This window comes from Trachypithecus francoisi, unplaced genomic scaffold, assembly GCF_009764315.1.
Source record: "Trachypithecus francoisi isolate TF-2019V2 unplaced genomic scaffold, Tfra_2.0 Lachesis_group1, whole genome shotgun sequence".
NCBI classification, from domain to species: Eukaryota; Metazoa; Chordata; class Mammalia; order Primates; family Cercopithecidae; genus Trachypithecus; species Trachypithecus francoisi.
In genome coordinates, this window is record NW_022681454.1 from 142,412,946 (window position 1) to 142,439,252 (window position 26,307).

Consider the following 26,307-nt stretch of genomic DNA (forward strand, 5'->3'; position numbering starts at 1 on the left):
GTTCATGTTCTCTTCCAGACACTTGGAGGTCTTTAGGAGAAGTGAATGCTTGGCACTGTTCTTTCATCTCATTTCCACTTCTTGAACCACCATCATTAGGAATTACTGCTTTATTTGTGATAGCAGTAAAATACAAATAATTTTGCCACCTGCTTTCTTGCCAGAATTATGAAGCAGCATATTTCTTAGAGCAAAATCCAGAAAATTATATAACTTACAAATTTATTAGTTAAAATTTACCTCCCTCGGGAGGCAAGTGGGTAGCATTTGTGGAATTTTGTGATCTGTTGCTTGGCAACTATATCTAAGACAGTTAAGCTTCTGCACTCTGTGAACTGTTGAGTCACAAAGTTTGGTGAGCCCAGTCAATTGCTTCCTGCTACTAGAAGGAAATTAATTCTTCATTATGCAGAGGACTTGACAAGTTTTCATCCAGGGCAGGCCATTTGTAGTTATGTCACACTTCTTCTACTTGACTCCACAAATTCTCCTGCCCTTTAGCCCTCTTACTTCTCAAGAGTTTGATCTGATCAGATGCAAGGCTGGAGCATCTTGGCAGGATGAAACACGATGGTCAGATTCTTCCATGACAACATACATAGGCAGTTACCGGAAAAAACAACTGGACAAGTCCACATGCAGCCAATTTTCTTTTAGAGCAGGACAGCATCAGCCTGAGTGTAAACAGTAAGATTTCTTTGTAATTTGCACCTGGATATATCATTATAAATAGACAAGAGTGCTCTTAGAAGAAAGATGTATTGTAGACCCTGAGAGACTTCATAGACTTTAACCCTCTATATTTTCTTTTGTAAATGTCAGCAGGAAGAAGAGCTAAATGTCAGTGACCAGCTGAAATTATGATCCTATTCTCTATTTAGTATTCCTAAAATTATATATAACTGCCTACTCCTGAACGATATGGATATGAATATTTGATTAAATTTTGGGTATTTGGGGTTCTCTTTTCAGCAAAAAGGTGCTCCTGAGAATTTCACTTTGTTTCTTGTTTGGTTTCTGGCTTTCAGGAGCTTAGAAGTTCCTTCAGAGCAGGAAGAAATTGACGAAATCCTTCCCTATTCCCTACCTGTGGTTATTGCATTTTCTGAGTGTTTACTGCAAGCCAGGCCCTATGATAAGCCCAAAATCAAAAAAATTAATTTCAGTTTATAAAGTGACTGGAACTATAGAAATAAGTAATCAGCACAAAGAAAGGAGATTTTGTGGGTGTCTGGTGAGGGAGGGAGTGTTGTATGTCCGAAGAGAGCTCAGTAAAACAAGTTTCCTCCAAGCTGGTTTGACAGGCAGGCGAGATGGGGAATGGAAAAGCACACTGCATGGAGAAAGAACCATTTAGCCCCAAACACCATCAAGGAGCTGCCAGGAGCTAAGTACATTTGAGAAAGTATAAGTGGGGATGTGGAAAAATATCAGGACTTGTTATTAAATCTATCCATCTGTATAGATTAATTGGTAAATATTTTATCCAAATTCTTGGAACCTATTTGATAAGCAGTTGAATTATTAACCTCAACTTCAGATGTGAGCAATAACCCACATAATAACCTGATAAATATTAGTTATATTTCCATCCAGGCCTTTCCAAATCATCAAAACAAGTGCTTAAAGCTAAAATGTCTCAGAAAGACTTCCCAATTGGGTGCCTTGCCTGGTTTAGTCCAACAAACTATAATTTCTGCATTTAAAAAATATCTCTCAAGTGTATTGACACTTAATTAGCTTTGGACATCCCTTTGCTAATTCTGTGATACTTGAGGTTCCTCTTGGCCAGGTAGTGGAGTTGTCTTAGTCCATTTTCTGCTTCTACAACACAATATCACAGACTGGGTAAACTATAAATGACAGACGTTTATTTAGCTCATGGTTATTGGAGGATGAGAAGTCCAAGAACACAGTACCAGCATCTGGTGAGGATGCAATAAGATGATCATCTTATCGCAGAGGATGAAATGTGGAAGAGAGCGCTTGCAACAGAGAGAGATACCAAAACTGAACTTGCTTTGTAACAGCCTCCTCTTGAGATAACTAACCTGCTCATATTATTAATCTATTTGTGAAGGTTCCACACTTATGACCCAATCACCTCTTATTAGGCCCTACCTCCCAAAACTATTGCATTGGGGATTAAATTTCTAACACATGAACTTTTGAGTGACACACTCAAACCATAACAGAAGTCTTTAAGCACTGCTGAGGTCCTTTTTGAAAATGGTGTTTGAAAGAAAGGTGGTATCCAAACAGATCCACTTACCAGAGTAGGAAAAAAGGTACTATACTTAATAACTAAAAAAAATGCAGGACTAGGACATCTGTTGAAAATGTATAGAACATCTGTGGAAAATGTACAGAACTTTGAATTTTTTCCTATTCAGAGAGTGATCATTATGTGAATCATTCCAACCAAGGTGGCCTGTGACATTGCAAAACACAAAAGAGCATGGGCTTGTGAGGTTCATCTGTTTTTGGAACCTCAGAAATGTAAATACATTCTTTGCACAACTATTGCTTATTCTATTAGACGCTAAGAAGAAGCAAGTGTTATAAATGAAGATGAAGTACAGATTGAGCTCATTTTGAAAGTACTGATTATATTCTAAATTTGCTTTGTTTTTAATCTTTTTCATGGCTAATTTTAGCCCCAAGGACAAATGTCTTTTTAAGTTCTGAGCAAAAGCTATTTGATTAAAATTCCATAAGGCTATAGAGGGACATTCTACATCACTGTAAAATCAGAATGGTCCAAGGAGAATTATTGGGACAAAACATAAAATGACTGATCATATAAAGTGGGTTAAGTCAGGAAAGTATTAAAATATACAAAACATTATACATTATACTTTTTACTCACCATATTTATTTACCACATACATTGAATATTCATATTGTGTGAGATAGAAAAAATTTGGTAAAAGTCTTGATCATTTGGTTCTGAACCAGTTTTAACTGCAGATATGTAAATTTATAAATGTAATCCAAAGGATTCTGAATTTGGAGAATGGAGATTAGTGTGATACAGACCTTAAGTTATTATGAAATATCGTCATCAATCCCAGTTGTCTGTCAAGGTTAAAATAAGGGAAGGGTCACATTTTGGAATTCCTAAGACAGGAATGTGGCTCAAGTATAAATTATTAAGTCTTGATTCTTTCTATATTCAAGACAAGGAATGAAATGGCATACAAATTGGGAAGTAAGAACTAAAACTGTCTTTGTTTGCAGATGACACTATCATCTACATAGAAAATCTGAAAAAAATCAGCAAAAAAAAAAAAAAAAAAATCCCAGAACTAATAAGCTATTACAACAAGATTGCAGAATACAATGTTAATATATAAAAATTCAATTATTTTCCTATGTATGAGCAATAAACAAGTGGAATTTTAAATAAAAAACATAATACCATATATATTAGCATCTCCCAAAGTTAAACACTTAGATATAAATCTAACAGAATATGTACAAGATCTATATAAGGAAAACTAAAAAATTCCAATGAAAGAAATCTAAAAAGAACTAAATAAATGTAGAGATTTTTCCATGTCCATGGATAGGAAGACTCAGTATCATCAAGATGTCACCTCTTCCCAAATTGGTCTAAAGATTAAATGCAATTCTAAGAAAAATCCTAGCTCGTTAGTTTCTGAATATCAACAAACTAATTCTAAAGTTTATATGGACAGGCAAAAGACCAAGAATAACCAACACGATATCGAAGAAGAACATAGAGTTGGAGGGCTGACACTACCTAACTTTAATGCTCACTATAAAGCCAGAGTAATCAGGATAGTGTAGTATCGGTGAGAGAATAGATCAATAAAGCGGAATAAAGAGCCTAGAAATAGGCCCACATAAATATGGTCAACTGATCTTTGACAAAGAAGCAAAGGCAATACAATGGAGCAAATATTGTTCTTTTCAAAACAAATAGTGTTGGAACAACTAGACATCCACATGCCAGAAAATTAACTGAGACACAGACCTTATACCATTCACAAAAATTAACTCAAAATGGATCACAAACCTAAATGTAAAATGCAAAACTGTAAAACTCCTAGAAGATAACAGGAGAAACCTTAAATAACTTTGGGTATGGCAATGGCAATGATATTTTAGATACAACACCAAAGATATGATCCATCAGAGAAATAATTGATAAGCTGAATTTCATTAAAATTAAAAATATCTGTTCTGAGTAAGACAATGTCAAGAGAATGAGAAGACAAACCATAGAGTGGAGGGAAATATTTGCAAAGGACACGTTTGAAATTTTTGTATTTTTAGTAGAGACGAGGTTTCACTATGTTGTCCAGGCTGGTCTCGAACTTCCAACCTCAGGTGATCCGTCTGCCTCGACCTCCCAAAATGCTGAGATTACAGGCATGAGCCACCGCGCCTGGCCATGCATGATACAAATGTGTAATATTTAAATTAAAAGAGGAAATTAAAAAGTTAGTGCTTGCCAGTAACAGTTAAAAATGATGTACAAAATGCCACATACCAGCCTGGGCAGCATAGTGAGACCTCATCTCTACAAAAATCAAAAAAATAGCCAGGTGGTGGTGACACATGCCTGTGGTTCCAGCTACACGGGAGGCTGAGGTGGGAAGATTACTTAAGCCTGGGAAGTGGAGGCTGAAGTAAGTCATGATTGTGCCACTGCACTCCAGCCTGGGTAACAGAGTTAGACCCTGCCTCAAAAAAAAAAAAAACAAAAAAATTGGCACCTGCAACATGGCTAAAATAGGTCACATCTCTAGGAAGAAATGTAATCAAAGATGTGCAAGATCTCCACTCAGAAAACTAGAAGACATTCGAGAAAATAGAGGCAATCTAATAGGAGATACAAACCATGTTCATTAATTGAAAGATGATTGATGTGGTTTGGCTCTGTGTCCCACCCAAATCTCATGTCCAATTATAATTCCCACTGTTGAGGGAAGGTCTTGGTGGGAGGTAATTGGATTATGTGAGCAGTTTCCCCCATGCTGCTTTTGTGATAGTGAAAGGGTTCTCATGATATCTGATAGTTTAAAAGTGGCAGTTTCCCCTGCATGCTCTCTCTCTCCTGCCACCATGTAAGATGTGCCTTGCTTCGCCTTCGTCTTCTGCCATGATTGTAAGTTTTCTGAGGAGTCTCCAGCCATGTGGAACTTTGAGTCAATTAAACCTCTTTTGTTCATAAATTACCCAGTCTCAGGTAGTATCTTTATAGCAGTGTGAAAATGGACTAATACAAGGATATTGTAAAAATGTCAGTTCTTTCCAAATTGATTTATAGATTTTATACAGTTCCAGTAGGTGTTTTTGTAGAACTTGACACAATGATTCTAAAATTCATGTGGAACTACAAAGAGCCAGGAAATAACTGAGATACTCTCAAAACAAACAAACAAAACAAACAACAACAACAAAAAGGTGAGGGTCTTGTTCTATCAACAACAAACTTACTATAAAGCTTTAGTAGTTGAGACAGGATGCTTTCATGAAACAAGAATAAACAAAGACCAGTGGAGCAGAATAAAGAGCCAGAAACAGACCCATGCATATACAAATACCTGATTCATAAAAAAAACAAAAAACAAACAAACAAACAAAAAACAGCAGAGCAGCAGAGAAAGGCAATGTTTTCAATTCCAAATAAATTAATTCAGATGAATTAAATACCAAAGTGTAAAAGGCAAATCAATGAAACCATTAGATGACAATATGGAGAATATCTTGACTATTTCAAGGTTGGCAAAGATTTCTTAAACAAAACACAAAAGCACTAACTGTAAGGAAAAAGTTAGAATTAAAATTCTAACCTTAAAATTAAGTGGTTCTATTCAACAAAATACAATATTAAGGGTGTATAAAAAGGCAAGCCACAGAGAAGAATATATTTTAGTGACTGACAAAAGGCATCTATGAGAGATATATGTACTTATATACATATACGTGTATGTATATGAATTTGTAAGAACTCTTACAAATTAATACCAAAAAAACACAACCCACTAGAAAAACAGGAAAGAGACTTCAAAATTAAATCAATAAACCAAGATATCCAAATAACCAATAAACATACCAAAGGTGCTCAACTGCATTAGCAATCATAAAACGCAAATTAAAACTACAAAGAGCTTATGCTAAACACCTTCCAGAAAAGTTAAAATTTAAAAGACCATTAATATTGTCAATGTAGACCAATGGCACAGAATAAAGAACCCAGAAATTAAGCCACACACCTACAGTCAACTGATCTTTGAAAAAGTCAACAAAAATAAAAAAGGGGAAAGGACACACTATTCAATAAGTGGTGCTGGGAAAACTGGCTAACCATATGCAGAAGAGAACTGGACCCCTACCTTTCACCATATAAAAAAATTAACTCAAGATGGATTAAAGACTTAAATATAAGACTTCAAACTATAAAATCCTAGAAGAGGCTGGACGCGGTGGCTCAGGCCTGTTATCCCAACACTTTGGGAGGCCTAGGCAGGCGGATCACCTGAGGTCAGGAGTTGAAGACCAGCCTAGCTAACATGGTGAAACCCCATTTCTACTAAAAATACAAACAAATTAGCTGGACATGGTGGCAGACACCTGTAATCCCAGCTACTCGGGAGGCTGAGGCAGGAGAATCACTTGAACCCGGGAGGCAGAGGTTGCAGTGAGCTGAGATCGCACCATTGCACTCCAGCTTGGGCAACAAGAGTGAAACTCCATAAAAATAAATAAATAAATAAATAAATAAATAAGCCAGGTGTGGTGGCTCACACCTGTAATCCCAGCACTTTGTGAGGCCAAGGAGGGCAGATCACGAGGTCAGGAGATTGAGACCATCCTAGCTAACATGATGAAAACCTGTATCTACTAAAATACAAAAAATTAGCCGGGCATGGTGGCGGGTGCCTGTAGTCCCAGCTACTTGGGAGGCTGAGGCGGGTGAATGGCGTGAACCCGGGAGGCGGAGTTTGCAGAGAGCCAAGATCGAGCCACTGCTCTCCAACCTGGGCAACAGAGCTCCGTCTCAAAAAAAAAAAAAAAAACAAAAACAAATAATTGTAATAATAATAATAATAATCCTAGAAGAAAACACCTAGGTAACACTCTTCTGGACATTGCCATAGGCAAAGAATTCATGACTAAGTCCTCAAAAGCAAACACAACAGAAACAAAAACTGACAATTGGGACCTAATTAAACAACAGAGCTTCTGCATAGCAAAAGAAACTATCAGTTGAGTAAAGAGACAACTCACAGAATGAGAGAAAATATTTTTAATCTATGCATCCAACAAAGGACTACTATCCAGAATCCATAAAGAACTTAAATCAACAAGTAAAAACCAACAAGCCCATCAAAAAGTACGCAAAGGGCCAGGTGAGTAGCTCACGCCTGTAATCCCAGCACTTTGAAAGGCTGAGGCAGGAAGAGGATTGCTTGTCCCAGGAATCTGAGACCAGCCTGGGAACATAGGGAGACCCCATCTCCCCCCAATCCCCCCAAAAAAAGAATTAGCCAGGTGTGGTGGCATGTGCCTATGGTCCCAGCTATTCAGGAGGCTGAGGTGGGAGTATTGGTTGAGCCTGGTAGTTTGAGGCTGCAGCGAGCTATGATCATGCCACTGCACTCCAGCCTGGGTGACAGAGTGAGACCTTGTCTCAAAAAAAAATTGCACAAAGGACATGAATAGACACTTCTCAAGAGAAGACACAACAAGTGGCCAACAAACCTGAAAAAATGCTCAGCATCACTAATCATCAGAGAAATACAAACCAAAACCACAATGAGATACCATCTCACACCAAGCAGAATGGCTGTTAATAAAAAGTCAAAAAATAACAGATGTTGATGAGGTTGGAGAGAAAAGGGAACATTTAAACACTGTTAGTGGAAATGCAAATTAGTTCAGCTCCTGTGGAAAGTAGTTTGGAGGTTTCTCAAAGAACTGAATATAGAACTACCATTGACCCAGCAAATCCCATTACTGGGTATATATCCCAAGGAGAGTAAATCATTTCAGCAAAAAGACACATGTGCTCATATGTTCACTGCAGCACTATTCACCATAGCAATGACTTGGAATCAACTTAGGTGCTCATCAATGGTGGATTAGATAAAGAAAATGTGGTATGTATACACTATGGAATACTACACAGCCATGAAAAAGAATAAAATAATGCCCCTTGCAGCAACATGGATGCAGCTGGTAAGTAAATTAATGCAGAAACAGAAAATCAAACACAGCATGTTCTCACTTATAAGTGGGAGCTAAACAGTGGATACACATGGACATAAAAATGGAACAGTAGACACTGAGGACAGAGAGGGAAAGGAGCAAGGCTTGAAAAACTACTTATTGGGTACTAAGTTCACTATTTGAGTGACAGGTTCAATATAAGCCTAAACTTCAGCATCACACAATGTACTCATGTAACATACTTGCACATGTACCCCTTGAGTCTTAAAAAAAAGCCTACTAAGTGTTGATAAGGATGCCTAACAGTAAGGTCTCTCATATACAGCTGATGGGAATGTACGTTGATATCGCGCTTTAGAAAAAGTTTAGTTTTTACCTTCTACAGTTGATTCTACGGATATTGTAGACATAGCAATTCTACTCCAACTGAAATGCGCTTTCACATGTATGTTGAGAGACATGTACAATAATGTTCTTAGCAGTACTTTTCATAATAGCCAAAAAAACTAAAACAAGCAAAATGTAGAATAAGGACTATTCATTGACAGAGGAGTCAACTGTGGTGTAGTCATACAATGGAATACAGTATAGTAATGAATAAGAAAAACTATGGTTCCACTCAATAATCTCACAAACATAATGTAGGGCATTTTGAACCAGGTGACATACTGTATAATTCTGCTTATATAAAACTCAAAAAAACCCAGCCCAAACCAAACTATAGTTTTTAGTGATAAAATATATTAAGAGAAGCAATGAAGTGGTTCCTGTAGAAGTCGGGAAATTGGCCTAATGACCACCTGTATCAGACCATCTGCCCCAAATCTATTGAACAATAATTACTGGGGATTTAGCTTAAAAATCTACACTTTTAAATTCATACCCCCAGGTGATTCAACTGCTGCTGTTGGTTAGGAGAAGAAAGATGCAAAGTAGGCCACCAACCCCTGTCTCAGGAATGATTAGCACTGGTTTGTGTGCTGAATACATGTATAGGAATATTTTAGGGCTTGTTAGGCTGATATCAATTCCACTCTACCCCTGCGTCACAGAGTTACAGGTTCCTGAAGCATGAGGACCCTCCTCCTGCAATCAGAGACCCTAAAATAATTACTACCATGTGTTGAATTCTAGAAATTGATGACTTTGTTCATTCCATACAAAATAACCTGTGCTTCCCACCCAGTCCCTGCTTGCTTAGAGTGTCATACTTGGATTCAAGGAAACTGGGATACAGATGTGTTTCAAAGGATACACACTGCATCTGTGAGTCCCCAAGTTACTCCGCTGATATTAAGTTTTTAGTTTTTTCAGAAACCAACATAATTACTGTAATCTTTCTTATCCCATTCATAGCACTTATCTTATTTCGAAAACAGCTCCCTAGAGAAACACTCATAAATCCCTTTGAAATAATTATGAACTTAATGTTTGAGCTTTTCATGCACAGAAGTTGAAAATGTTACCCTTTTATGACAAATTAGAGAACAAACAAATCACTAAAGACGATAAGAAAGTCCAACTGTAGTTTATTTAATGGCATTGTGGGATTACAGTTGGGAGCATGGAAAGAGTGGAAGAAAACACACAAATGTTTAAGAAACCAAATAAAAAGATGAATAATTTGTATTCCTCTGGGTAAATACCCAGTAATGGGATCACTGGGTAGAATGGTAGTTCTGTTTTTAGCTTTTTGAGGAAATGTCATACTGTTTTCTACAATTGTTGAACTAATTTACCCTCCTACTAACAGTGTACAAGTGTTCTCTTTTCTCTGCAACCTTGCCAGCATCTGTTATTTTTAACTTTTTAGTAATAGCCATTCTGATTGGTATAAGATGGTATCTCATTGTGGTTTTTATTTGCATTTCTCTAATGATCAGTGATAATGAGTTTTTTTTCATATGATTTTTGGCCACATGTCTTCTTTTCAAAAGTGTCTGTTTATGTTCCTTGTGCACTTTCTAATGAGATTGTTTGTTTTTTTCTTGCAAATTCGTTTAAGTCCCTTTAGATGCCGGATATTAGACCTTTGTCAGATGCATAGTCTGCAAATATTCTCTCCTCTTCTGTAGGCTGTCTGTTTACTCTGTTGATAGTTTCCTTTGCTGTGCAGAAGCTCTTAAGTTTAACCAGATCCCCTTTGTCAACTTTGGCTTTTGTTGTGATTGCTTTTGGTGTCTGCGTCATGAAATCTTTCTAGAACATAACAACACATGCATGCGAATGTTCACTGCAGCATTATTCACAATAGAAAAGACATAGAATCAACCTAAATGCCCATCGATGACAGGTTGTAAAAAGAAAATGGGGTACATATACATCATGAAATACTATGCAGTCACAATAAAGAACAAGATCATGTCTTTTGCAGAAACATGGATGGAGCTGGTGGCCATTATCCTTAGCAAACTAATGCAGGAACAGAAAACTAAATATGGCATGTTCTTATTTATAAGTGAGAGTTTAATGATGAGAACACATGGACACAAAGAAGGGAACAACGTGGCCGGGCACAGTGGCTCACACCTGTAATCCCAGCGCTTTGGGAGATTGAGGTGGGCAAATCACAAGGTGAAGAGATTGGGATCATCCTGGCCAACATGGTGAAACCCTGTCTCTACTAAAAATACAAAAATTAGCTGGGCTTGGTGGTGTGCGCCTGTAGTCCTAGCTACTCAGGAGGCTGAGGCAGGAGAATCACTTGAACCTGGGAGGTGGAGGTTGCAGTGAACCAAGATCATACCGCTGCACTCCAGCGTGGTGACAGAGTGAGACTCTGTCTCAAAAAAAGAATGAAACTACAGACACTGGGGTCTACCAGATGGTGGAGGGTGGGAGGAGGGAGAGGAGCAGAAAAAAATTGCTATCGGGTATTAGACCTAATACCTGGGTGATGAAGTAATCTGTACAACAAACCCCCATTACACAAGTTTATCTAAATAACCTTCACATGTACCCCCAAACCTAAAATGAAAGTTTAAAAAAAAGATAAATGGAAATTCCTGTAAGTCCATAGGCTTCATGTGATTTATAAATCCATAAATTTGTAACTTGTTTCTTCTACTTGCTTTTCTTAGGATGTCATTGCCAAACAGTTCTGCCTGTCGTCTTCTCTGCTGGGCTGGTACCCAAGAGACTACAGATGTCAAAGGTAAGTGCAACATGAGAAGTTTCTGGGCCCAGCCCTTTTGCCAGGGTTGCTGTGTTTCTTTCAGGTTCTTTTTTTTCTCTGACTTCACTGAGATATGATTGACAAATAAATACTGTAAAGAAAATGTGGTATGTATACACCATGGAATACTACACAGCCATGAAAAAGAATGAAACTGTGAGCTGTGGCTCACACCTGTAATCCCAGTACTTTGGGAGGCTGAGGTGGGTGGATCACTTGAGGTCACAAGTTCGAGACCAGCCTGGCCAACATGGTGAAACCCGTGTCTACTAAAACCAGAAAAACAATATTAGCTGTGTGTGGTGGCGCATGCCTGTAATCCCAGCTACTCAGGAGCCTGAGGCAGGAGAATCGCTTGAACCCAGGAGGCAGAGCTTGCAGTGAGCCGAGATAGTGCCATTGCACTCCAGCCTGGGTGACAGAGCAAGACTATGTCTTAAAAAAAAAAACAAAACCAACCAACCAACCAAACAAACAAAAACAGACCTACTCTCTTAGCAATTTTTTTTTTTTTTAAATAGGGTCTCACTCTGGTCCCCAGGCTGGAGTGCAGTGGTGCGATCTCGGTTCACTGCAACCTTTGCCTCCCAGGTTCAAGTGATTCTCATGCCTCAGACTCCCAAGTAGCTGGGATTACAGGAGCCTGCTCCTATGCCTGACTAATTTTTGTATTTTTAGTAGAGACGGGATTTCGCCATGTTGGCTATGCTGGTCTCAAATTCCTGACCTCGTGATCTGCCCAACTCGGCCTCCCAGAGTGGTGGGATTACAAGCATAAGCCACCATGCCCGGCTCTCTTAGCAAATTTTAAGTATACATTGTAACTAACCATAGTCACCATAGTGTACATAAGGTCTCCATAAGTATTCATCTTATGACTGAAAGTTTGCACCCTTTGACCAAAAATTCCCCATTTATCTTACCTTACACCTCCTGGTAACCACTGTTCTACTATGCTTCTATAACTTCAACTTTTTAGATTACACATATGAGTGAAATTATGCAGTTTTTGTCTTTCTGTGGCTGAGTAATTTCACTTAGCATAATGTCCTCCAGGTACATCCATGTTGTCAACATAGACCAAGATGTCCTTCTCTTTAAAGCTGAATAATTTTCCATTGTATGTATATACCACACTTTCTTTATCCATTCATTGTTGACAGACACATAAGTTGTTTCTAGATCTTTCCTCTTGTGAATAATGCTGTAATGAACACGGGAGTGCAGGTAGCTCTTCAAGGTCGTGATTTTATTTCCTTTGGATATGTATCAGTAGGATTGTTGGATCATACAGTAATTCTATTTTTAACTTTTTTTGAGAACCTCCCAATTAACATTTCCATCAACAGTGGATAAGGGTTTCCTTTTCACACATCTTTGACAACACTTATTTTTTAACTTTTTGATAATAGCCATTCTAACAGGTAGAAGTGATATCTACTTGTGGTTTTGATTTGCATTTCCCTGAATTTAGTGAGGTTGAGAACATTGTTATAACTTTTTGGCCATTTGTATGTGCTATTTGGAAAAATGTCTCTTCAAGTCATTTTCCCATTTTTAAATCAGTTTTTTTTTCTGCTATTTAGTTGTATGAGTTTGTATACCGAAAGTATCTGAGACAGGTCTCAATCAATTTAGAAAGTCTATTTTGCCAAGGTTAAGGATACATCTGTGAACAGCCTCTGGATGTCCTGACAACATACGCCCAAGGTTAGGGTAGAGCTTGCTTTTATACATGTTAGGGAGACATGAGACATCAGTCAATACATGTAAGATGTACATTGGTTCAATCCAGAAAGGCAGGACAACTCAAAGCAGGGCCTACCAGGTCAGAGGCAGATTTAAAGATTTTCTGATTAGCAATTGGTTGAAAGAGATTTTATCTAAAGACCTAGAATAGATTAGAAAGGAATGTCTGGGTTTTGATAAAGGGATCTGGAGACCAAGGTTTTATCATGCAAATGAAGCCTACAGGTAGATTTCAGAGAAAATAGACTGTGTTTCTTATCAGATTTAAAGAGTCTTAAGCTCTCTCTGTTGATGTTTGTGAGGCATGTCTGACACCCAGTTTCCATCAGACCCTGAGCTAGTTTTTCAGGATAATATGAAATGCCCTTGGCTGAGGGGGAAGATCCACCAGTCAGTTGGGGGCACATAGAATTTTATTTTTGGCTTACAAGTTCATTATGTATTTTGGATATTAACTCCTTATCTGAGAGATGGTTTGCAAATATTTCCCCTTATTCTGTCAGTTTTTATTTCGTTGATAGTTTCCTTCCCTGTGCAGAAAGTTTTTGTTTAATATAGTTCCATTTGTTTATTTTTGCTTTAGTAGACTTTGCTATTGATATTATATCCAAAATTCACTACCAAGACCAATGTCAGAAAGCTTTCTCCCTGTGTTGTCTAGGAGTTTCTTGTTTTCAGGTCTTATATTTAACTCTTTAACCTATTTGAGTTGATTTTTGTGTATAGTGTAAGATAAGAGTACAATTTCTTTCTTTTATATGTCGATATCCGGTTTTCTCAGGCCAATTATTGATGAGACTGCTGTGGGAGCCATAGGCTCTTGGCTCCCTAAAGCTTTGGTAAAAATCACTGACATGAGGCAGATTGATTAATAGGAGAAAAGGCACAAACATTTATTTAACATACATCCAGGGGAGCCTTCAGAATAAAAGCCAAACTTCCCAATGAGTTATAGAAATGTGTATGTTATCTTGAGGCCACAGTAAAGAATGCAGACTCAGAGAATGTCCAGAAACAGGTAAATCAGGCTTAATGGCAAGGCAGGTTTAGAGAGAGAGAAATGAGGAGGCTTGACTGGCAAAGGTGGCTTTTTTATGTAGATGAAGCCTCCCTCAGAGAGAATAGACGATAAATGTTTCTTTTCAGATTTTTAAAGGTGTCAGTTCATCTGCCAGAGTTGGAGGAAAAAGTTTTAAATAAATAAATAATACAGGTGTCAAACTCTCACCCTCTCCTGGATCTGGGGGAAGGCATAGAAAGGGGAGGGGGCATGACTTCATTAATAGAGATTCTCTGCAGATGCAAATTTCCCCCACTTAGAATAGCTTCACAAGGCCACTTCTGTCTGCTGGCCAAGTAGCAGCCATTTAAAAATATGTCAAAGAAATATATTTTTGGATAAAATATTTTAATTTCTTTCACTATTATTTCCCTATTGTGTATTTTTTCTTGGTGCTTTTGCTGAAGATTAGCTAACTGTATATGCATGGGTTTATTTCTGGGTTCTCTATTCTTTTTCATTGGTCTATGTGTCTGTTTTTATGCCAGCGCCATGCTCTTTTGATTGCTACAGTTTTCTAATATAATTTGAAATTAGGACAAATGTTTTTTCTTGCTGCTTTCAATATTCTCTTTGCCTTTGATTTTTGAAAGTTTTGTTACTGATGGCAAATCCATACAGGTCTGCAGCAATCACAATTCTTGCCTCCTCAGAAGAAAGAATTTGACTGAAGGGCATAAGCAGAAGGAGAGACCAAGGCAAGTTTCAGAGCAGGAGTAAAAGTTTATTTAAAAGCTTTAGAGCAGGAACGAGAGAAGGTAAAGCACACTTGGAAGAGGGTGAAGCAGGTGACTTGACAGATCACCTTGGAAGAGGCTAAAGCGGGCAACTTGAGAGATCAAGTGTGCAGTTTGACCTTTAGCTTGGGGTTTCATACGTTAGCATGCTTCCAAGGCCTTGCATCCCTTCTCCCCTGTTTCTTCCCTTGAGGTGGGCTGTCTGCATGTGCAGTGGCCTGCTAACACTTGAGAGGAGAGCATGCAGTGTGTTTACTGGAGCTGTACACATGCTTATTTGAGGCATTCTTCCCTTACCAGACAAATGTCTTTAGAAGGCCATGTACTAGTTAACTCTACAATTTTGCCTCTTAATGTGTAAGCTTGAGCCCGTTCACAAGACTCCTGAGATCTCGTTGGGATGCTGCTGATCACCAGTTTCAAGAGTTTCTATTTATTGGGAGACTGCCTTTCCTTGGCATCTGCTGTGACCAATTATTATTTTAGAGAGACAGTAAGCAATCACCTGACCATAGCCTGATGGTTGCCTGACATTCCTGTTGTGTGTGTGTGGCAAGGTTGGAGGCTAGGCCATCTCTTGTCCTGCTCATGCCTGACTAACTACCTCCTGTAACATTTCCCCCCTCAAGAGTCCAGTACCCCAATTCTTTGGGGAAAGTGGATGAAGGTCAGTCTTTTGTAACTGATTCCTGCTGACAGAGAGGAGTGGTAGTGATTGTTCTGCAGGTCTTGGCCTCTTGCTAGCTGTCAGGGCAGAGCTGGTTCCATGGGTTGGTGAAAGCAGTATCCAACCAGGTCCAAGAGAGAGGGACAGGATTTTGCCTCTGTCGTGTCCCACTAATGAACAGTCTAGGGGTCCTCTGTAGAAGGGTGGCTCTTGAATATTGAGAGGACAGTATCCCTCACTGATGATCATTTGGAACTTGATGGCCTGAAGGTGAGAGGCGAGAAATAGGATTATTAGAATTAGAAGAATGCTAAGCCAAAATAAGGGGGTGATGATAGCTCCAAAAAATTCTGAGACTGCCAATATGCTCAGGTAGCTGGTGGCTATAGTTATGCCTGCTAAGACTTGGGTGCATGGGGTTGCTAGCTGATTCCATTGGGTTCTTGGGGTTGCTAGCTGATTCCAATATGTGCCCAGAATTAGAATATTGATCCAGATTTTTACATTACCCATCCATCTTGTTTCTTCTGACCTGCAGCCAGAGATCACTGGTTGGTTCACAGGAATAAGCAGGGTTAATCTAAATTGCAGACAAAAACTCAAAAACTGATGAGACTAGAATCTAATAATAGGTGTACCGTAGTTTTTGAAACATAATTTTTTTCTCTCCGGTCCTCAGTTTTATTAAAGACAAATCATTATAGAACTGACTTGTTCACAAAATAAACTTTAGTCTTATTATACTTGGCATGGTTATTTGCATAAAGTACAGTGAGAATAATTATGTGCCATATAGAGTCCTTTTAAAATTGGCTTTAATGAAACAGTTTTCCATAAGGAATTTCAGATAAGACTTTTTTAAAGCCTTAGGTTGGCACCATCAAATACCTGTATGACTTGGGTAAAGTTCTCTCTTCTTATGTTCTCAAGATAACTTGGGGCTTCTAGGCCTGTTATAAAGTGACATTCTTTACTCACCACGAGCCAGGAGCCCTTTACAGGGACTGTGCAGCAAGGTATGAGGGCAGTTTTCCGAAGGAACTTTTATTGGCTTCATAATTCCATTTTGATTCCTTAAAGAAAAGCATGCCAATGTCAAAGCCTTGGTGAAATAACCAGTTTCTCCAAGTGTGTCCTGTTATAAAAGAAAACAGATTCTTTTCTTCCTGTTTTTCTTTTTTTTTAGACAGAGTCTTGCTCTGTCACCCAGGCTGGAGTGCAGTGGTGCAATCTCAGCTCACTGCAAGCTTCACCTGCCGGGTTCATGCCATCCTCCTGCCTCAGCCTCCTGAGTAGCTGGGACTACAAGGCACCTGCCACCATGCCCAACTAACTTTCTGTATTTTTAGTAGGGATGGGATTTCACTGTGTTAGCCAGGATGGTCTCGATCTCCTGACCTCGTGATCCACCCGCCTCGGCCTCCCAAAGTGCTGGGATTACAGGCGTTAAGCCACCACGCCTGGCCCATACAAGACACTTTTTTATATAAAAGATGCTTTTTTATATAAAATCTCTTCTTTATGACCTTCTGTGCCTTTAGAACCTTTGAATTCAACAAAAATCATTTTCCTTTCATTAGAAAGTAAAGATTTGTACTGCATGTTGTTTTGCAAGTTCTGTAAAGGGGGAACAAATGAGGAGGTTATTTACATACTGCACTGGAGAAGTTATCCCACCTCAAGAGATTGCTCAGTTAGATTTTTGCTAGTGCTTGTCTGAATAAGTGTGGGTTATTTCTATATCATTGGGTAGGACTGTCCAGGATGCAGTTATTGGTTAAAGATTTAGGTAGCTTTCTTAGGAGAAATAGAGCTATTAGAAAGATGAATTCAGGCCGGGAGTGGTGGCTCATGCCTGTAATCCCAGCACTTTGGGAGGCCGAGGCGGGCAGATCACCTGAGGTCGGGAGTTCGAGACCAGCCTGACCAACATGGAGAAACCCCATCTGTATTAAAAATATAAAATTAGCTGAGCATGGTGGCACATGCCTGTAATCCCAGCTACTAGGGAGGCTGAGGCAGGAGAATCGCTTGAACCTGGGAGGTGGAGATTGCGATGAGCTGAGATCACACCATTGCACTCCAGCCTGGGCAACAAGAGTGAAACTCCATCTCAAAAAAAATTTAAAAATAAAAGAAAGATGAATTCAGAGGTCAGGTAAATATTAAGCGAGCACCCATCTTGGGAAAAAAATATATTTTTGCCCTAAAGAGGTGTTGGGTATTTAGACATCACCAGGGACTGGTCCCTTAAGTAACACAAAGGGATGTGAATTTTTTCTTTTGGAGGGAGGGGGTGCCATTTCCCCCATTACCTGACAGGATTTGGAGGAAAGTTGCTCAGAGAAGGAGATTAGCATAGAGTAAGCAGCTCTTGAACCCAAAAGGGAAATGTATAATTTTACTTGCCACCTCCAAAGTTGCCCTCAACTTTGTCCTGTTGATGACAGTGTCTGATTTGGAAGCCAGTCAGAGCAGACAGCCCCTTCAGCTCAAGGCCATTAGGAGTTGGGATTCTGTCCCACGGGTGGTTTGGCTCTCAGAGCAGTCTCATTTCCAGTGGCTGACCTTCTGGCAAAAGGGGCAAGCCATGCACATAGCTTTTATCCCACTGGGGCAGTGCCTTCCAGTGCCCTGGCTTCCTGCACCAAAGGTAGTTACCTGGAGAAGTGTCCTTAGGGCAACCTGGAGGGGGCTAGTGGGCTTGCAGAGCAGCCCATACCTCCTTTCCCTTTGTTTCTCCTTTTTCTCGGCTCTGTCCTCCTTACTCTGCTCTCAGTTATGAAAGACTGAAGAGGCTAATCTGAGGACCTCCTTCACAAGGGCACTAGGTTCCAAGGCTGACTTTTGTTATTTCCTCCCCTTTCATTTTTAAGCCAAATAGTATTATGAAGGAAAACTGGTTTCTTGTTTTAAGGTTTGGGGGAAATTTTCCATTTTGGGAGATACATCCAAGGGGCAGTTCCTGTGATATCGAGACAAGATTACCTGTCTGTGAAGAGAGAACAGAGGAGTAAAAAGTAAAAACAAAGTGTCCCATTTTACTTTCCTGTTATCCTGTATGGGGCATCCCCCATTCGTCCTTAGGGTTCCAGAATGAACCAGTCTTACCATGTACCCTTTGCCTTGGTCCCATCTCATCACAAGTGTGCACTTGAGAACAGAGGAGATACTGAAGTGAACAGTGGTCTCCTTGTTTATCCTTGGGGTTCCAGAATGAACCAGTCTTATCATGTACCCCTAACCTTGCCTTCATCTCTGTTCTAATGCTAATCTGTTAGTCTGGGACCAACCTTTATCTCTGTCCTATGGGTCTCTTGTGCCTACGGTCTTGGGCTGGCCTATATCCTTGTCTCCATGACCTCATAGTGACTCTCACTTGGAGCATTTTAGCAACAAAATCATTATCTTTTCTTAGATTCCCATTTTACATGCTTTTTAAGTAGAAAAGAGGCCTGCTTTTCAGCTAACTGCCTCAAGGGGGCTGGACTTCCCTTCCTTTGAATATGACATTGAAGGTCTTGATGCATGTAGAGAAGAGCATGGAACTGATTAGAGAAATGGAGGCTACAGGAAGAAGTGGGAGGATGTGAGAGGAATACTCATGGGAAGCCTTCATATGCTCACAAAAACAGCAACCCTTGGATTCTAGAGGGAAACGTTTATTTGCCCTCTTGACATGAAGTAGTAACCTCCAGAGAACGTGGGGCTTGGGGCTTGGAGTAAGAACTCACAAATGGCAAGGGAAGAACTTTGCCTCCTTCCCGAGGGATTCTAACTCAAACAAAGGCAAGTATGTGGGACTTTTAAAGGACCACAGAGTGAGGCCCTATGCAGGTGGACAAACTGCCTCAAAAGCCACTGAAAAACTTGCCCCTAGAGCGTAACAGGAACAAAAAGCATATGGCAAGTCATAAGTTGCTGGCAGAGCCAGGGTTCCAATTAGTTTGTCTGTCCCCACAATGTGCCAAAAGACAGGGGAAGGGTTGGAAGTCATCCAAGTTGGTAGGGTAAAAACAAGTATAAATCTCAGGGGATACCTGCAAGGAAGCCCATGTCTTTGTTGCCATGCAAATGCAGCCTGCAAGAACATTAATTACAGGGAGTATGTGTTTAAGAAGTCACGTGGCATGCAAAAGTGAAAACAAAGAGGCGGACTTGCCCCCGAGGCAGACAGTCTGGCAGGTGTGCAAGGCCATTTCAGAAAACACACAGAGAAAACAGGAGAATAGGCAGCATAAGGTTTTTTGGGAAAGAGGTAATTTTAGTTGAAAAAGCAGAAGAAACCCCAAGCGTTGCATGGGTTTAGGCTTTAGTCCTACCATTCTCATGAGCTCCCTGTTTAGGAGCGCCATTAGTGCCTCAGTTCTACTTGATGTGGGCTTCAAGGTCTTTCCCTCCACCACAAGCCACCTGCCAGAGTGAGCTGAGAGATCAGTCAGGAGGAGCACAGACACTTGTGGCTGAGAGGAATCATTCTGGGGATTAGTTTGTAAGCAGGAGAGTAAAAGGGGAGAACAAAACCATGTACAGAGGTTGAATGCCTTCAGCTGAAGAAGGCAAGGTGTAGAAGTCTCTTACGACTAGGGAACATATCTGAGTCATGCAGTACCAAAGCATGTTAGCAGTGGAACGTAGCGGAAAGTATGTTAACAGCATAATGTATTTGAGTCATGGCACCAAAGTATGTTACTAACAGCAAATCCATACAGATCTGCAGCAGTCTCAATTCTTGCCTTCTCAAAAGAAAGAATTCAACTCAGGGGTATAAGGCAGAAGGAGAGACAGAGGCAAGTTCTAGAGCAGTAGTGAAAGTTTGTTAAAAGGCTTTAGAGCAGGAATGAAAAGAGGTAAAGTACACTTAGAAGAGGGCCAAGCAGGTGACTTGACAGATCAGATGTGCAGCTTGACATTTTGACTTGGGGTTTTTATATGTTGGTATGCTTCTGGGGTATTATGTTCCTTCTCTCCTGATCCTTCCCTTGGGGTGGGCGGTCTGCATGTGCAGTGGCCTGCTGACGCTTGGGAGGGGAGCATGCACAGTGTGTGTACTGGACTGTACACATGCTCACTTGAGGCATCCTTCCCTTACCAGTCAAATGTCCCTAGAAGGTCGTATACCAGTTAAACTCTGCCATTTAGACTCTTAATGCGCACTCTAGCCCACTTACCCATCTCCTGAAATCTTATCAGGAAGCTGCTGATTACCAGTTTCAGGAGTTTTGGTTTTTTGAGAGACTATTTTTCCCTGGCATTGGTTGTGGCCAATTAGTATTTTAGAGAGACAGTTAAGCCCATCTCTCTGATAGTTGCCTGACATTCCTGCTGTGTTTGTGTGGTGGGGGGTGTGGGGTGGGGTGGGGAGCCCTCTCCTGTTCTGCTCATGTCTAACTAGCTACCTACTGTGACAGTTTGATTTAATGTGTCATGGTTGAAGAAAGTAAAGATCACTTGTTGACCATTCAGAGGTCAACTTATCTGAGGAATTTAGAAATAATTAGATTTTCCTATTATCTAAAGCTGGCATCTGGTACCAGTCTTCTTTCCCCTAAATTTATAAGTAACTAGAAATTTTATACATCTCCAGAATGCATGCATGTCAAAACTCATTGTGCAACCCTTGCTGACATCAAGGCACCAAAATGTCTACGAATGCAATTATTTATCATAACCTACATGGCTAATACGGTCCAAATTTCCCTTAAAGCTTCTGCTTTAAGGTCCATAAATACCCCTAAGGAAAAATCCACCACAATGCACTCAGTCTTCTCTTGTTGAGGTGCCCCACTGCACTCTCCTCCAGTGTTCTATCTAATAAAACTACTTTTCAAATCTATACTGTTGTTGGTAAATTATTCTTACTATCCTGCTGACCACTTTCCATTGCTGGAGCTCTAATACTTCGCCCAACAATGGAAAAGTCACCTTTGGGTTGAATCTCTTTGGGAATTTTTGATCTTCATGCACTTGGCTGTCCATATCTCTCTCCAGGTTTGGGGTGTTTTCGTTCTTTAAATAAGTTTTCCACTTATTTCTCTCTTCTCGTACTTTCTTTCTCTTTTCCTTCTGGTAGTACCATAGTCTGTATATGTATATTAGTTCTCTTGATAGTGTTCCACAAATCCCATGGCCTTTCCTCATTTCTTTTTGTTCATTTTTTTCTTCTTTCTCCTCTGACTGGATAGTTTCAAATGATCTGCTTTGAGTTCATAGATTCTTTTGCTTGATCAAGTTAGCTGTTAATGTTCTCCATTGCATTTTTTATTTCATTTATTACATTCTTCAGCTCCAGAATTTTTAAAATAAATTTTATTGTGCTTGCTTAAGGTACAGGAACACCTTGTTTTATTGCATTTTGCTCTATTGTGCTTCACAGATAATTGCCTTTTTCTCACAAATTGAAAGTTTGTGGCAACCTTGCATCAAGCAAATCTATTGCTGCCATTTTTCCAACAACATGTATTCACTTCTTGTCTCTGTGTCACATTTTGATAATTCTCACAATATTTTAAGTTTTCATTATTATTGTGTCTGTTATGGTAATCTGCAATTAGTGATGTTTGATGTTATTATTGTAATCGTTTTGAGACACCACAAACCACACTCATATAAGACAGCAAACTTAATTAATACAATTTGACTGCTTTGCCAACCAGCCATTTCCCCATTTCTCTCCTCTCCTTGGGCCTCCCACTTCCCTAAGACACAACAATATTGAAATCAGGCCAATTAATAACCCTACAATGGCCTCTAATTGTTTGAGTGAAATGAAGAATCACATATTTCTCACTTTAAATTAAAAGCTTAGTAAGGAGGGCATATTGAAAGCCAAGATAGATCAAAAGCTCCGCCTCTTGCACCAAACATTTAGCCAAATTGTGAATACAAAGAAAAAGTTCTTGAAGGAATTAACGGTGCTATTCCAGTGAACACATAAATGATAAGAAAGCAAAACAGCCTTATTGCTAATACGGAGAACGTTTTGGTTGTCTGAATAAAAGATCAAAGCAGCCACAACATTTTCTTAAGTCAAAGCCTAATCCAGAGAAAGGCCCTAACTCTCTTCAATTCTAGGAAGAATGAGAGAAGCAAAGAAGGTGCAGAAGAAAAATTTGAAGCTAGCAGTTGTTGTTGGTTCATGAGGTTTAAAGAAAGAAGCAATCTCCATTACATAAAAGTGCAAGGTGAAGTAGCAAGTGCTGATGTAGAAGCTGCAACAAGTTATCCAGAAGACATAGCTAAGGTAATTAATGAAGGTGGCTATACCAAACAATATATTTTCCACGGAGACACAACAGTCTTCTGTTGGAAGAAGATGCCATCTAGAACTTTCATAGCTAGAGAGAAAAAATCAAAGCCTGGCTTCAGAACTTCAAAAGACAGGCTGACTCTCTTGTTAGGGGCTAACACAGCTGATGACTTTAAGTTGAAGCCAAAACTATTTACTATTTTGAAAGTCCTAGGGCCTATAAGAATTATGCTAACTCCAGTCTACCTGTGCTCTGTCAATGGGACAACAAAGCCTGAATGACAGCACATCTATTTATGGCATGATTTCCTGAATATTTAAGCCCACTATTGAGACTTACCACTTGGAAAAAAAGATTCCTTCCAAAATATTACTGCCCACTGACAATGCACCTGGTCACTCAAGAGCTCTGATGGAGATGTACAAGGAGTTTAATGTTGGTTCCATGCTTGCTAACACAACATCCATTCTGTAGCCTATGGATAAGGGAGTAATTTCGACTTTCAAGTTTTATTATTTAAGAAATATGTTTCAAAGGCTATGGCCACCATAGATAATAATTCCTTTAATGAATCTGAGCAAAGTAAGTTGAAAATCTTCTGGAAAGGATTCACCAATCTAGATGCCATTAAGAATATTTGTCCTTAATAGAAGGAGGTCAAAATATGAAAATTAACGGGAGTTTGGAAGAAGTTGATTCCATCCCCTGTGGAGGACTCTAAGGGGTTTAAGACTTCAGTGGAGTTAAGTATGTGTAAGATGGGATAGAAGTAGCAAGAGAACTAGAAGTAGAGGTGGAGCCTAAGGATGTAACTGAATTGCTGCAATCTCATAATACAATTTTAATAGATGAGGAGTTGCTTCTCATGGATGATCAAAGAAACTGATTTCTTTAAATGGAATCTACTCCTGGTGAAGATGCCATGAACATTGTTTTAATGACAACAAAGAATTTACAATATTGCATAAGCTGAATTGATAAAATAGCAACAGGGTTTGAGATAATTGCTTCCAACTTTGAAAGTATTTTAAAATTAAGGTATGTCTATTTTTTTTTATTTTTTTATTTTTATTTTTGAGATGGAGTCTCACTCTGTTGCCCAGGCTGGAATTCAGTGGCGCAATCTCAGCTCACCGCAACCTCTGCCTCCTGGGTTCAAGTGATTCTCCTGGCTCAGGCTTCTGAGTAGCTGGGATTATAGGCACCTGCCAACACGCCTGGCAAATTTTTGTATTTTTAGTAGAGATGGGGTTTCACTATGTTGGCTAGGCTGGTCTCGAACTCCTGACCTCACGTAATCTGCCCACCTTGGCCTCCCAAAGTGCTGGGATTACAGGTGTGAGCTACCGCACCTGGCTTATTTTATTTTTAGACACAATGCTATTGCACACCTAATAGACTACAGCAGAGGGTAAACATAACTTCTATATGCACTGGGAAACAAAAAGTTCATGTGACCCACTTTATTGTGATGTTTTCTTTATTGAAACGAACTGGAACTGAACCCACCCTATCTCTAAAGTATGCCTGTATACAATACGATGCTATAGAGTACATATATAGTAAACAGGTTACCATAATGAAGCAAATTAAATATCCATCATCTCACATAATTACCCTTTTTTATGGCAAGAGCAGCTAAAATCTATTCATTGATTAATAGCATGAATCCAGGATCTGGTACAGTTTTATTACCTACAATCCTCACGTGTTCATTAGATCTCTAGACTCGTTCTCCCTACATATCTGCCATTTTGTATCTTCTGACCTACATTCTGTTTGTTTTTTATTTCTGTTTGTTGAACTTCTCATTTGGTTCATGTGCTGTTTTCCTGATTTGATTAAGTTGTCTGTGTTCTCTTTGTGACTCACTGTGCTTTTTCATAATAATTATTTTAAATTTTCAGGAAATTTGTAGAGCTCCATTTTGCGGGGGTTGGTTACTGGAAAAATACAGTGTTTCTTGGGTGGTGATATGTTTCCTTGACTTTTCATATTCCTCAAAGTCTTGAGTTACTGTCTTTGCATTTGGAGATATAGTCACCTCCTCCAGTCTTCACTGACTGGCTTCAGGGGAGAAACACCATCACAGTCAGCTCAGCTGGGTATTTGATGGCTCTCTCAGGCCTTTTCTATGGATGTGCTCATTCCACCCCTCTTGCTCCCTCTTTGGAGGGAATTCTTAAGATTGTATGGCTTCTGTCAATCCTGCAGAGCCAGACCAGACGCTGAGAGGCTCTTGTTTGTCTTCCCTAGAGCAGTGCCCTAAAATGCTCACATTTGTGTGTTTTCTCCCAGTCTCATGGAGTTGGGTGGGCTGTCTGCACATGCCATCTGCAGAGGCTTGCACTTGCTGCCTCCAGGAACACACATGGAGAACAGGCTACAGGGGAGGGGCTAGTGATGCATGTGGGGCATTGGGGGTACCCATGGGCCAGTTGGGGTGGTCTGCAAGTGAGGCATCCCAAGCAGCTCATGGGTGGGTTTCTGATGGACTCCCTGAAGCAGTAATTGGGATCCATGGCCCTTTGTTGAGTTCCAAGTCCTGCTGGCTGTGAGTCTTTGCCTCTCTTCCCTGTTTGCAGCCTCCCACACCACTCAGCTGTGATAATTACCTCAGTATTTTCTGTGAGGTGAGAAAGAAGTGGGCCTCTTGGGCAGCGTCTCACACAGCTGGGGGAGCCAGGCGCTCACTCACTATTCTCTCACTTCTTCCCATGGGAGGAATCGTGGGCTGAGGAGCTCTCTCTTGGCACTGAATTGTGCTACCTTGCAGAAGAAGTGTCACAGGTAAAGGGAAACTGCTCTTACCCTCTTCAATGCATCTATTCTTGGAGTTTTTACTCTACTAATGTAGTGGAATTTATCCACTGGTCACCCAGGCTCCCACTATAGTACTGTCTTCCATGGGTGGTTGTCAAAATCAATCCATCCATGGGGAAATGATGGTAGAAAACTCCTATTTTGCCATTTTACAGACATTACCCTCCTCTACTTTTAGATTCTTGATGATAGTCCCAATGGCTTCCATTTACCTACTAAAGGGATGGTGGTCTTTAGCAGGAAAATGACCATGTTCCACGCTGGAACGGTTGCTCTTAAAAATGACAGTTCTTCCAAAGCAGACATTTTTCTCTTTCACAGTAGTCCCAGTATGTAACTTCCCAGAATGTAACTTCCACCAGAGCTTGGAGCTCTAGGTGATATAATCTGAGCTTTACTGAGTACACCAAGGAACTAAGAAGAGAAACAAAAACTATCAACTAGTAAACTATATTTACTCATCTAGAGCCACCTCCACCCTGTTTCAGTTAAATTAGGTTAACACTAATTGCTATAGATAGCCCCCCCAATTTATCTATTATCTATTTTCAAAATTATCTATTAATTAGGGGGTTGATAGATAAACTTCCAAATTCCAGTTGCTTAACACAATAAAATATTTTTCTTTCTTTATCCAAATG

General features: G+C 39.7%; 1 protein-coding gene across 4 annotated transcripts in view; it reads left to right on the forward strand.

Moving 5' to 3' along the window:
• Window positions 1–365: 365 nt before the first annotated feature.
• CUNH4orf51 (chromosome unknown C4orf51 homolog) overlaps window positions 366–26,307 on the forward strand; it is a 71,236-nt gene continuing 45,294 nt past the window's right edge. For all 4 annotated transcript variants that reach the window (XR_004438159.1, XR_004438158.1, XM_033215401.1 and 1 more), the window contains exons 1-2: window positions 366–687; window positions 11,286–11,359. Coding sequence is in view for 2 of the 4 variants with exons in the window: in XM_033215401.1 (XP_033071292.1) it covers window positions 455–687; window positions 11,286–11,359 (307 nt within the window). In the remaining 2 variants the exon portion in view is untranslated. The remainder of the gene's footprint in view (window positions 688–11,285; window positions 11,360–26,307) is intronic.